Below are 12392 nucleotides of genomic sequence, written 5' to 3' on the forward strand. Positions count from 1 at the left end.
ATTTATTTATTTATTTTTTTAGTTGCCAAACTGCTACTTGATCCATGAGAGAGATTTTTGAAGGTCCTTCATATAAACACTGCTTTTATATTGATACTTCTGATTGACAACCTTAACATTGAGATTTTCTATTAAATTGTACTGTACAGTAGCTGTAAATCATATTTCCTTCATGCTGCTAATGCTTTAAATATTGATGATGTTTGGATGCAATGCAATCATATCTCAGTGCTGAGTGCAAGGAGTAAGGGCCATTCATAGAAAATCACTTTTCATCTAAAAAGAAACTATATTAAAATTGGTGGTATCCTTAGAGATGGTATTGGGTAAACTCCAGATGCTTCTCTTTGTGCCTTGGAGTCAGAAGCAGTTTCTTCAATATTTTGCAGTAGCTAAAATCCTTGTATTGCAGATTTATAGAGAATAAGCAGATATTATAGCAATTACATTTAAAAAGATTCCTAGAGATGATGACTTTTAAAGAACTGATTTCTGTCTGATTATTGCCTTTAGAATTATTCATAATGGAAGACTTTCTTGTTTTTAGAAGAGATGAATTGTGCAAAAGCTATAAATTATAAACCTGCATATGAACTGAATTATTTCAGGAAAATAACGTTATCTAGTGACAAAAACAGGAAAAAGGACAACTGAATGATGTAACAGAAAATAGAGAATTTATCTTATCTTTACTAGAATTAATACAGCAATAAGGCTGTTGAATATTTAGCATAAAATCATTAATGAGTATTTATTTAATTTTAGATATTGCTGTAAGATATGAAATATTTAAATGCACAATCCAGAGTATTTAAATCTAATGTTTGATACTTAGTATACGAGGGAACAAACCTCTGACTTTTTGATACTGTCAACCACATACAGTACAATTCTCATTTTATCTTTATAGGACATGTTATTGGTCACATTATTGTCTTTTAGGAGAATAATTTTGTGCCATTTCTGTAAGTTAAAAATACAATAACTAATCCATCTGTTATCAGATTTCAACAGTCAGTTGCAGATTCCTCTTAGGCAGCTTTTTGTTAAACTGATGGTTTTTCTTGCTTCTCATTTATATTAGTACAAGTTCCATGGTAAAAGCTATCTTAAAAGTGAAAAAAGCAATGCTTTTCTTACTTTTAAGATAGTTGTAAAAGCTGGCTTAGCAAGAAAAGTTGCACATTGTGAATACTCCTGTTGATTTTTATAACAATTGTCTCTTATACTGATTTTTTTACGGCAGAAGGTTCTCAGTTTCTTTCTTGTTTAGCTGTTGCAATTATGGATATATTGATAAAGTATGTTTTTTAATAGGTAACCAAATGCTAATTATTCTGCTGTATTTTACATCCTCACTTCACATTTGTTGTTTTTCAAAGAGAACTTTGTTTATTCATTGGATTGTTGATATGCCATTTGCTGTGAGTTTCTTTGACCAAGAAGGCATAACAACTTTACAAGTTATTTCTGTTAATGATGGCAACTGGAAGATAAGAGGAAACAAAAGCACTATAGAAGAAATAATTTTGGTTAAACAAGAACTGGTTTTCACAAGAAAACATGCTTGTAGTCTTTCTGAAAATGCCTACAGTGAAGATCCTTACGTAATCCACTAAGATCTTTACGATGATCCGTCTCGAGTTGGTTCTTACGACCCGAGAATGTCCGTACGTTGGTTCGTGGAAAGTTACACCTCCACACTCAATCCAATGAATATTTACAGTTTATTTACAAAACAAATATTTACAGGATATACAAGTTTGACAACATTACACACACAATGCAACAAAGGTGTGGTGCCTCACGTAACAGCTTGCCTGTTGGGGACTATTAGACTCTGGGGAAACTCCGGTCGGTTTGCGGAGTTGGCTCAACCGCGTGGCCGTCCGGTCTCTACACTAACCCTTCTCAGAGGAATTCCTAAGAGGAGAACACTCTCTCTACACCTTACGGGCTTCCTAAGTGTCAGAGACTACCACGTATCCGGTCTCTCGCCCTTCTCCCCGTTCCTCTCGCCACTCTTACAATTTAAAGAGTTCCCTGGCGACCACTTGTGACCAATCAGATCCTGCTTTTCCCTTGGGAGCTTCCAAAGACGTCCGCCCTCCTCCCGACGACGTAGCTTACAGTCGCATCCGTCCCTTGTTTATGTTTTTCAAGTCGACCAACACGTGACAAACACATTGACGTGTACCCATAAACGGAGACGCTATCTCTTTGTTCTTTTCGGCCGTTTATAGCCCCAATGCCAGGTGGGACCAATTATCCCGGTCGCATGGCTTTTCGACCTGCTACGCTAAAAGCGGACCTTTACACCTACCATTTCGTCCGTCTTGCAGACTATGGTAATTGTTATAGAAATACTTCATTTATGAGTATATTTTTGTAGAATACATTCTTTTGCAAAGAAGTCAAGCCACTCTACTTCTACAAATATGATAATGTTTTAGGAAGAACTTGATAATGTGGCTCAATAATGTTATTTTTCCAACGAAAGAATGACTTCTGACCATTCATTTTATAAGAATCTAACAGAAATATCTGGAAATTTTGAAAACCTTTCAGAAACTTCATAAATGTCTTGACCAATCCACTTTTTAGTTGCATCTGAATTTTGGTCATATAACCATGTCTTATGTGGACTATTTTAGGTGGTGTCCAATATTATGTCCAGAATTGTAGTTTACACTTTTTGCCTTAGCTAATACATACTAGCTAGAAAAAAAAATCAGGTTTTGATAACATGGATATAAATCTATTTTTCTCAGGTAGAAGAGATGATGATATTATGTAGAAAAAAATATACAGTTATAGTATTTTGCTGAATAGATGTTGAAATATTAATATTTTTATTCTTTTATCACTATTGCAGATCTTAGGCTAAAATTTTAAAATTTTTATTTGTTTTTTTTTTTATATTTGATAATTTTAAAACTGAAAATATTGAAAATATTGTTTTTTGATGAATAAAACAAAACAAATTTAAAATTATTTTTTGAAATTTATTAAATTGATAATACTTATTTTCATTTGTTTTAATATTATTTACTGGTCAACATAATTTTTTTCTCTAATACTGTAATGTTTTTGAAAATGAATTATTATAAGTTGACAAATTTTTTTCAGATCAACTAATAATAGGTAGATCATAAAATATTTAAATATATAGTTGAATTTAAATATAGCACCCTCCTAGTGTCATTTTTATAAAGTACCAATGAATACTTGTGAATAGAATAATAGAGAACATCGCCAAACCTGTGAATTACTAAATGTATTATTCTTTTGCATTTTAAATAACATTGTTATCATAAAATGACTTGCTTTTCAAACTCTCAAACTTGTATATGGACTTCATTACTATATATAATTTTCATATTTGAGAAATTTCAGTTTAGTATCATGCTTGATTTAGAGCCACTTCAGAGAAGATTAAATGGTGATAAATCAAAGTTTGACTTTATTACAATATTATTTAATATTAAATTAAAAAATAACATTTCTATAAAACTAATACATGAAAAACTTCTTGCTTCATTTTAACTGAAGTAGGTTGAGAGAGTAATTCATTTGTATTGTTAATTACACTGTATGTTATAATTATATCATAAACAAATTTATGTTATCTGAATATAAATTCGTTAAAAGAAATTTAATTTATAATTATTAAATTTAAATCACAGGAAGAAACAAGTTAGAAATTATATAAGGTAGAATTCATGTTACTATTTAAAAGGTCAGAAGCTAATTTAAAATACTTAGTTTAGATACCATGAACATTGAAAATGGAAATTACCATATTATTATAATTAGGTGATAAATATTTTTGTGGGAACGCGGGAGGTAGGACAGAGTCGTACCTCCTTTTTTTCGGCAAACTGGTCGCCAAGACCCACCCCACTGTCACTCATGGCTAAATTTTTATGATATCCCGACTTGTTGGGATTGGGTAATTATTTGTCAGGTTGAGTGGAGGAAGTGTGTGAGTTCATCGATAAGTTTAAGGCGATATTCGAAATAACGGAACCATGATGAAAACAAATAATGATTTATTTAGACAGATAAACAAAATACAGAAAATCTAACGCGTCCAGTTCCTAACCGCGGGGGAAGAGAGAGAGTTTACAAGTTTCGGGGTCATACCTCTTCCTAGGATGTATTGGCTGTAATCGTAGGAGTAATCGGCTCGATAAGCAGGAGGATCGGTCGTTCTCCGGTCGTGGAAGTAAGCAGGAGGATCGGTCGTGGCGGCTCGTCCTCGGGTTTCGGCCCGCGATTCCCGATTTGGATAAGACGGGACGTGCGTCTTCTTCGGACCTTCAGCGACCCCGTTATCAGCCTTCTACCCCCTTATATACTACAGGTCACATTATCTTCGATCACCAATCGTGATAGTTGGCAAATCGCTGATGATTCGATCTCCGTGACTAAGAGTTTGGATCCAGAGAGAAAGGAAGTTGCTTTTTGACGGCGGAAGGCTGCACATCCTTTGAATTTTGACCTTTTCTACAATTTCCCACGAGGGGATTTGAACAACAACAAAAAAAGGATTTTGGGCCGGGTTAAACCCGGTCCTCACATTTTTATGACTGAAATCTTTTAATTTATAATAACATCTGGTAATAAATTTAATAACTACAGAAATAAGTATAGAAAAGTAAAACAGTCACATTGTTATTAACTTACATTTTCATTTCAGTAATTTGTTATGGGAATGTTAATCAATAATCAATATTTGGTTGGTGCTACTATGATAATGATCAATAAACTGAAACTTTTCATGGTTTAACATCAATATCCAATGAGAGAGAAAATATTAACACAGGAAATCCTTGTTAATTCGAACTTGGATAGTTCAAAATCACATTAGTTTGTAACTGTGCTGTTTGTTCTGGCTGGGGATATAGAGGTTTACGTGTTAAGGAATTCGGTTAGTTTGAAAATTCAAAGTGAAAATTCTGTCTGAATTGTGATATGCATATGTATGTTTATATTGAAGTTTATGTGGCTTTATAGTATAACAGATTAACAGACCACGAACAACTCTAATCTGGTCAACATGGCTTTGCTTTTACAATAACATGTTTTTGGGTGAGCTATGACTTGCCTTAACCTTCATCTTAGCTCATAAAATTTGGCTGGTTTTCAAGGTTGCAAGATTGGGCTACAAGTAGCAGATTGAAATATTTGTAGGGCTCTATGTTACTAGATTTGGGTGACTTACTACTATTTGGGCTACATTTTCAGAATTTTGCTTTACTTTTTATGAAACTTATCTGGCAACCTGTGAGGTTCTCACCAGATACATGCTGTTTACCTTTACTGTTAGAACAGTATATGATATCATTTTCTTAAACCTGGATGATATCCATCATTCAACCAAAATTATGTAACAAGTGGGAAGAAGGAACATTTTTTGCTTGTCAAAGTGATTTTTGTGAAGATGGCATCAGGGAAATGCTCCAAGAGAGGCTACAATGAAATCTCAATTGCAAAAAAACTAGAAATTCTCCAGGAGGTGGACAAGAATGAACGTTTGAAAAGTGAGGTTGCAAGAGCTTTCAATATTCCTTTTTCAACCCTATCAACATGGTTAAAAAACCGTGACAAACTTGAACATGTGGCTGAATCTGGTGCTGAAATTGGCAAACGAAAACGTCTGCGGACTGCTAAATATGAAGAATTAGAAGAGATTCTCTTCCAATGGTTTTGCAATGTACGCACAAAAAATATTCCCCTGTCAGGACCTCTAATCAAAGAAAAGGCAGCTATGTTGGCATCACGCATGGGAATTAATGACTTCAAATGTTCCAATGGATGGTTGTGCCGATTTCAAGCCCGTCACAATATTGTATCTCTGAATACCTGCGGCAAATTTGCATCAGTAAACACCAATGCTTCTGAATCATGGCTAGAAACTGTTCATCCAGTACTGCAAGAATATGCTGAACATGACATTTTTAACTTAGATGAGACTGGTTTGTTCTACAATTTGATGCCATGGAAAACTTTATCACTGAAAGGTGAAACCTTCCATAATGGCAAACATGGTAAGGAGCGGATTACAGTCCTGCTGTGTTGCAATGCAAATGGCACAGAGAAATTTCCGCCTGTAATAATTAGTAAATTTGCCAACCCTAATTGCATGAGGCAGGCAGTTTTACGAGAGCAACTGCAGTTACCTTGCCCATATGAGTCAAATAAAAACTCTTGGATGACTGCAAAGATATTTCGAGACTGGCTACTACGTTTTCAAAACAAAATGACAACACAAAAAAGAAATGTCCTGTTGCTGATGGATCAGGTGTCATCTCATAATATTGAAGGTCTAAATCTTCCCAATGTGCATGTGATATTTTTACCAGCAAACACCACCAGCATTATCCAGCCATTTGATCAAGGTATAATATCACAACTAAAAGCTGGGTACAGGAAGCATTTGGTACGGTACATGCTTGGAGAGATTTCTCGAGGTGTACCTGCTGAAGAAATCAGAAAATGGAACATCTTGGATGCACTGCGAAATGTTGTAGCCTCCTGGCAAGAAATTCCAGCCAAAAGCATCAGAAACTGTTTTGCAAAAGTAGGTTTTGTTAAATGGCATGCAGATGCTGATGCTGAAAATAGCCAGCAAAACAAAGAAATTGAAGTGCCACCTGAATGGGAAGCCTTAATGGAAAACATTAATTATGTTGTGAACTTTCGAGATTATGTGAATGTGGATAATGATATCGCAACAACCTATGCCATCAACTTTGATGAAACAATACCAAACCTGGATGCAGCTACAATATCAACACAAATGCTAGATATTTGTAGCAGTGATGATGATGACAACAATGAAGCACCACCTCGAAATCCTGTCAGTCGCAAGGAAATTTTTGCAGCACTGTCCACAATTGACTTGATGCTTGAAGATAATGCTGTGAGTGCTAGTGAGGATATTCGTCTTGCCCTTGAGAAGCTGTATGCCTTTGCACACAAACAATACAAATGAACAGTGAAGCAGTCCACACTTTACAAATTCTTTCGTCCAGTGAGGGAGACGCTGCTACATGCTCAACGAAAAGATGGAATAATGTTTTCGATCTGCACAGGAGATCTTCATCAGGTCAGTGAATTCTAAAACAGAATTTGTAAAAGGAACACGTGATGTTTTTTCGAAGAACTTTTAAAAATGTTATATGTTCCTTTCTTGCATTCTATTTTGGAACTCTTCGACCTGATGAAGAAAAGATAAGTGTCATGGTAAGTCTGCACAGTACAGTACTAGAGTTTACATAACATTGTCAATGTTGAATTATACAGTATTTATAATATTATTAATAATTATTAATTAAAGAAAGTAACATTCTATACATCTAGTCGTATTCCTAAATTTGTTTGCTTACTAAATTACATCAGTTGCATGGTATTTGGCATATTGTATAGAAATGTGTGAATCTTGGATAATTCAAAAATCGATATTTTGAAGTCGCAATTATTTTGTTCCCTGAATTTCAAACTAATGAGGATTTCCTGTAATATACATGCAAATGTATATTACAGGAAATCCTCATTAGTTCAGGAGACAAAATAATTGCAACTTCAAATGTATTTTACAGAATAATTTTTTCTTGTTGGAAAAAGTTATATATTACCTCTTTAGTAAATGGAAAGTTTTAGCTTCCCAATAGAAAAATTTTACTGTAGGGAAATTAAAACTTTTCTTTCAAGTTTTCAATATATATGTATGGAAACAAAATGTATTGTCTTAGCAAAATGCTTATGTAATAAGTGATGATACAGATAAAAAAATAAAATAATAATAATTGAAAAAAATAGCTCAAAACATTCATAGAAATTAAAAAGTTTGTTGTTTTTAATGGTAACTTCTGGATCATAGTATGAAAACCTTGTTTCTTTTGCAGTATTGATTAATTTTCATCTGTTTTTGACTTTTTGATGCTTTTACTAATAAAGATAAATTGAATTGTTAGCATAATTAGATCACATTTTTGTATTTAATGTATTTGGTTTGCAAACTTGTTGCGTGGGCGATGTTCGCGACATGATAAGCTCAAACATGTTTATACAGGTTCGTGCAGCGTTAGTGAGTAGCGCATTTTATTGTTACTGCGTATTGAATAATTGTGTATGTATTAAGTCCCTGCATGTATTTTGAATAGTGTTTAATTATTGTATGCATGATGAGTAAAAGAAAAGCTTGACATTATTGCTAAAGTAAAGAGGTGAACCGCGTTACACCACGCCGCTCGGTATAACGTGGGTGTTGTTTCCCGCCCGACATGTGCATTATATCGGGGGTCCACTGTATGTATATATTGCATGTAAAACATGGAATCTGTTGTGTACATAACATGTATATAATATAAAATTATTGCTGTGTTGTTAAACACATTGAATTAATTAGTAATATACAATAGTAACTATTCATTATGTTTGTATTCATTATTCTATATTCATAGTGATTTAATGTATCAGATATTCCTTTTCAAAAGTGTTCATTACTTGTTACTCTTGAAATATTAATATGATGAAGTTAGAGTAATAGATATTGATTATTGTTTATTGCTATATCTATACTTTGAACAAAAGTTGTATTCAGTTTCATAGTGGATTAAGTTATTTAATATTAGAAAAAAAAAATATGAAGCCAAGTTTGTTTTACATGCTAATATAATTTTGTTTTTAACTCTTTGTTTTAATATTTAAATAAACTCTGATTAAAATATAAATATTATATTATATGCAGAAACTTCATATCAATTAGTTGGTTCTCATATGCTGTTAAATTCCAGTTATTTTAGGGGTTAATTTTATTAATTAGGGGATAATAAGCTGGTTGGTAGGCATATAGTATCAATTAGTTGATAAAATATTTTTCAGTGTTTAGTATGAAAGAAATCCTGTATTAGGAATTTAGAAAAATTTTGGACAAAATTGGGATTTAGACATTTTAATATTTGGGACTTTTATCTGATTTCCTGTTTGTGTTTTAAAATTGAGTGCAAAATATTTTATGTAATTATGAATTACCTATTTGAAGTTAATAGATATTTATATGCAATAGGAATATTAGGTTGAAACATGGTAGGAGAATGTCATATCAAAAGGAGACTTCCAGCCAAATAGATCATTTGACTGGACGTCTCCTTTGAAAATGTTTGACTATCCAGTAAAAATATTTAATTGAAATAACAAAGGTTTTAGTGAGTCATTTAAATAGATCATTTGTTGGTCAGTTATCAAAAAATGTGTTTTTTTAATTAATTAATAATAGTATAAAAATCTTTTAAACAAAATTAGCTGTATAATGTCAAAGAAGTGACACTGAGATAATGTGATTATGAATGGATTGTCATTGCCAAAAAGTCATTATTTATACATTTATCATTTGAAAATTTAGATGTATTAATGAATGAATTTATCTATTTTATCATATAACTGATAAAGATAGAATATAAAGATATTACTCAATGAAAATAATTAAAATGAGGGATTAACTAATTGCAAAATACAAAAATTGATTTTTAAAATATTAAGGTACAGTATAAAACAAACATCATATACTGTTATGTTTAACTCAGTTAGGTTTAATTATTCTGTTTATTATTTAATTTGATATTCTTTACCAAGTAGTTAGCTAATGATTACTGAATAATGTGTGTATTTATAGTAGTGTGTTGAAATGATTACTAATCTATTGTTATTCATTATTCAAAATTAAAAATTTTGTACATTAACCAGAGTGACTGATTTGATGATAAACAAATATGGCAACTAACATGATGTGTTTTTCAATTAGAATTTATTCTTATTGTTATCACGTGTGATACAGCCAAATTTTGTATTTTTCAAGTGGTGATTGATAATATACCAATGTAAGTGAATTGTGAATTTAGTTTTTACTCTAAGCTAATCTTTTCTGCAGTTTTTAAATTTATGTAATTATAAATTTTTTAAAATATAAATTTACTACTAGATGAGCAATTATTTATTGCAGACATTGTCACAGTACTGGACTGCAATTTTTAATTATATTTTAAATTAATTTAATTTAAAAAGTAAGTTGTCTACCTCAAATTAGTAGTGGCTTGCCTCTGTACATCATACTTTTTGTTTAACAATAGAGTTGTGTTGGTCATCTATCATAACACCTTTCAGGAGAAAAGTTTTGAATTGAAATAACATAACTTCTGGTTTGCATTAGACGTTCGTATACAGTTAGTCGGGGCCTCCTGCCCCTAAAGTTGCCATATCTAGTCTCTGTTCAAAAATGTTAAGATCTAGGGTAGCTTTAGAGACACTACTTTTATCCCTTTTTTTGCAGATGTCCATACCATTTAAAGCTTGTCAGTGATTGGTGCAATAGCAAATTGTTTTATTATTTTGTTGTTTGGCACATATCTCTTAAAAGCTGCAATTTCTTGGATAAAATTACAAAGATTGTTCTGTGATAAAGTTATTGCTGGAAAAGTACAAAAGATATGTTTTGTAATTTTATTGTTTGGTACCTTATCCATTTTGGACAATCCCAGTGACCACCTAAACATTTGGATTTCAATGACGTGTAAGATCTTTCATGTAGCAATTATTAAAATATTTATTAACCAAGTTATAATTATAATAAAAAGTTTATCATGAACCAATAATTTTAATTTTTAGTGTTTTATATTTTACATTAAGCAACAGTTCAAAATTTTGAAACCTCAATTAAAAATTATACTATTATTATTATAAATAAGAAACTCAACATCACCTTACACCGAGGGTGAAATCAACACTAAATCTGGAACCTGTTACTGGTGTAAATCATGTGAAATACCTTTCTTCACAAACATTTTTGAACTTTTTAAAAATAGTTCTTCCTCAGGTAAAAAATCCAATAGAATGCTTTAAAAAATAGAACGTAACGATTTAAAACCAAATCAAATTCTTGCTTAACAAAACTTGTTGTGATGGGCACGTGCATTTGTGTGTGGATGGTGATATTTAAAGGCTGTCATCTATAAGGGCCTGCCATGCTACAGATAGATTAGGTTTATCTTTCTGGTTGATATAGGTGGTCATGTGGCTAGCCCTGTATATAGATATGGCTTCTAGCCATTTTAGATTTTCTAGGTGGGGTGTAGTGACTATGATGTCAGCCTATTATTATTATAGTGTTAGTGAAGTGTATCCTACCCAGCATACAGTGTACACTGATATAGTATATTGAACTATATTATACATGACATAGTGCTACGTTAGGCCAAAGTCCAGGCATAACTAGAGGGAAAAACCTGTTTTGTATACATGCTATTTGTATATGTATCTGTATTAAAGAATTCCCTATGTGACATGTATTTATTATGGCATTCTTTTGTAGAGTGATGCATGTACTGTTGTGAAGCTCTAAATGTTTTAAAACTTTTGGTGTAATATATATGTGGTATGACACCTGTATGAGAAAGGCACAACACATACTTTATCCATTTTCCTTAGATGCTCTATTCTGTGGACAAGTTTTGAATATTTACTAATTTTTTCAGTGTATGTATTTTGTATGTTATGGGTGTTTGATACAGCTATGTCTATGATGTAGTCTAATCCATTATGATGTGTTGTAGTCTGGGTCTGTAGTAGTGTGGCATTTCCTACAGGTATTTTCTATGAGTGTTGTGTTTTTTAAGATGTGCTTTTAATAGTGTTTTGTATTTATGACCTGGTCTTGTATGGAAATTATGAACCCTTCTGTCTTTCCAGCATTGTCATTGAAATCCAACAGGTAGCCAGCATTGTCATTAAGTCTATGAGTAACTGTTCTTTGCATTGTGTGTGGTTTCTCCAATAGTTTTTTTTTTTTTTTCTTGCTCTTTGAAAATATTTTATTCTATGTGATGGTTTATATTGTTCATTTTCATGCAATGAGTATTCTGTAGGGGTAGGGGGCACATCATTGGTCTGTATTGTACAGGGTCTTTGGTGTTGTTGTTTTTTGGGTTTCATCTATATAATGCACTGTGAGTAAAAAGTTTGGCACACGTTGTGAATTGTTAATTATGTGTGTAAAATGTTTGGCTAGTTCCTGATGCAGAAATGTAAATTTTTTGAACTATTAATACTGAATGTTTTTTACCAAGTGTCTTCCAACTCTGTGTTCTTTGTACTACATGTTGGATGTTGTATGTTTATTTTTCTCTTTGATCCAGCTTGCTTAATCTTTCTGTATGACTGGACTGGATCAAAGAGCAGACTAATAATCTGTGAGTTGTTTCTATATTGGTATGCCATTATTATTATTTCTGCCCTGTGGGCACTAATAGGGCCTCTTTTAGCAAGCTTATTATGGCCAGGCCCACAATGGGGCGGTTGGATGGTGAAGGATGGGAGCTGACATATTTGGT

General features: G+C 32.4%; 1 protein-coding gene across 1 annotated transcript; it reads left to right on the forward strand.

Moving 5' to 3' along the window:
• Window positions 1-5416: 5416 nt before the first annotated feature.
• On the forward strand, window positions 5417-7257 carry LOC136973309 (tigger transposable element-derived protein 6-like). Its single transcript, XM_067268039.1, has one exon. The coding sequence runs from the start codon at window positions 5447-5449 to the stop codon at window positions 6998-7000; it is 1554 nt and encodes a 517-aa protein (XP_067124140.1). The 5' UTR covers window positions 5417-5446; the 3' UTR covers window positions 7001-7257.
• Window positions 7258-12392: the final 5135 nt, after the last annotated feature.

Source organism: Centruroides vittatus, unplaced genomic scaffold, assembly GCF_030686945.1.
Source record: "Centruroides vittatus isolate TY-2023 unplaced genomic scaffold, ASM3068694v2 contig_3128, whole genome shotgun sequence".
In the NCBI taxonomy this organism is placed as follows: domain Eukaryota; kingdom Metazoa; phylum Arthropoda; class Arachnida; order Scorpiones; family Buthidae; genus Centruroides; species Centruroides vittatus.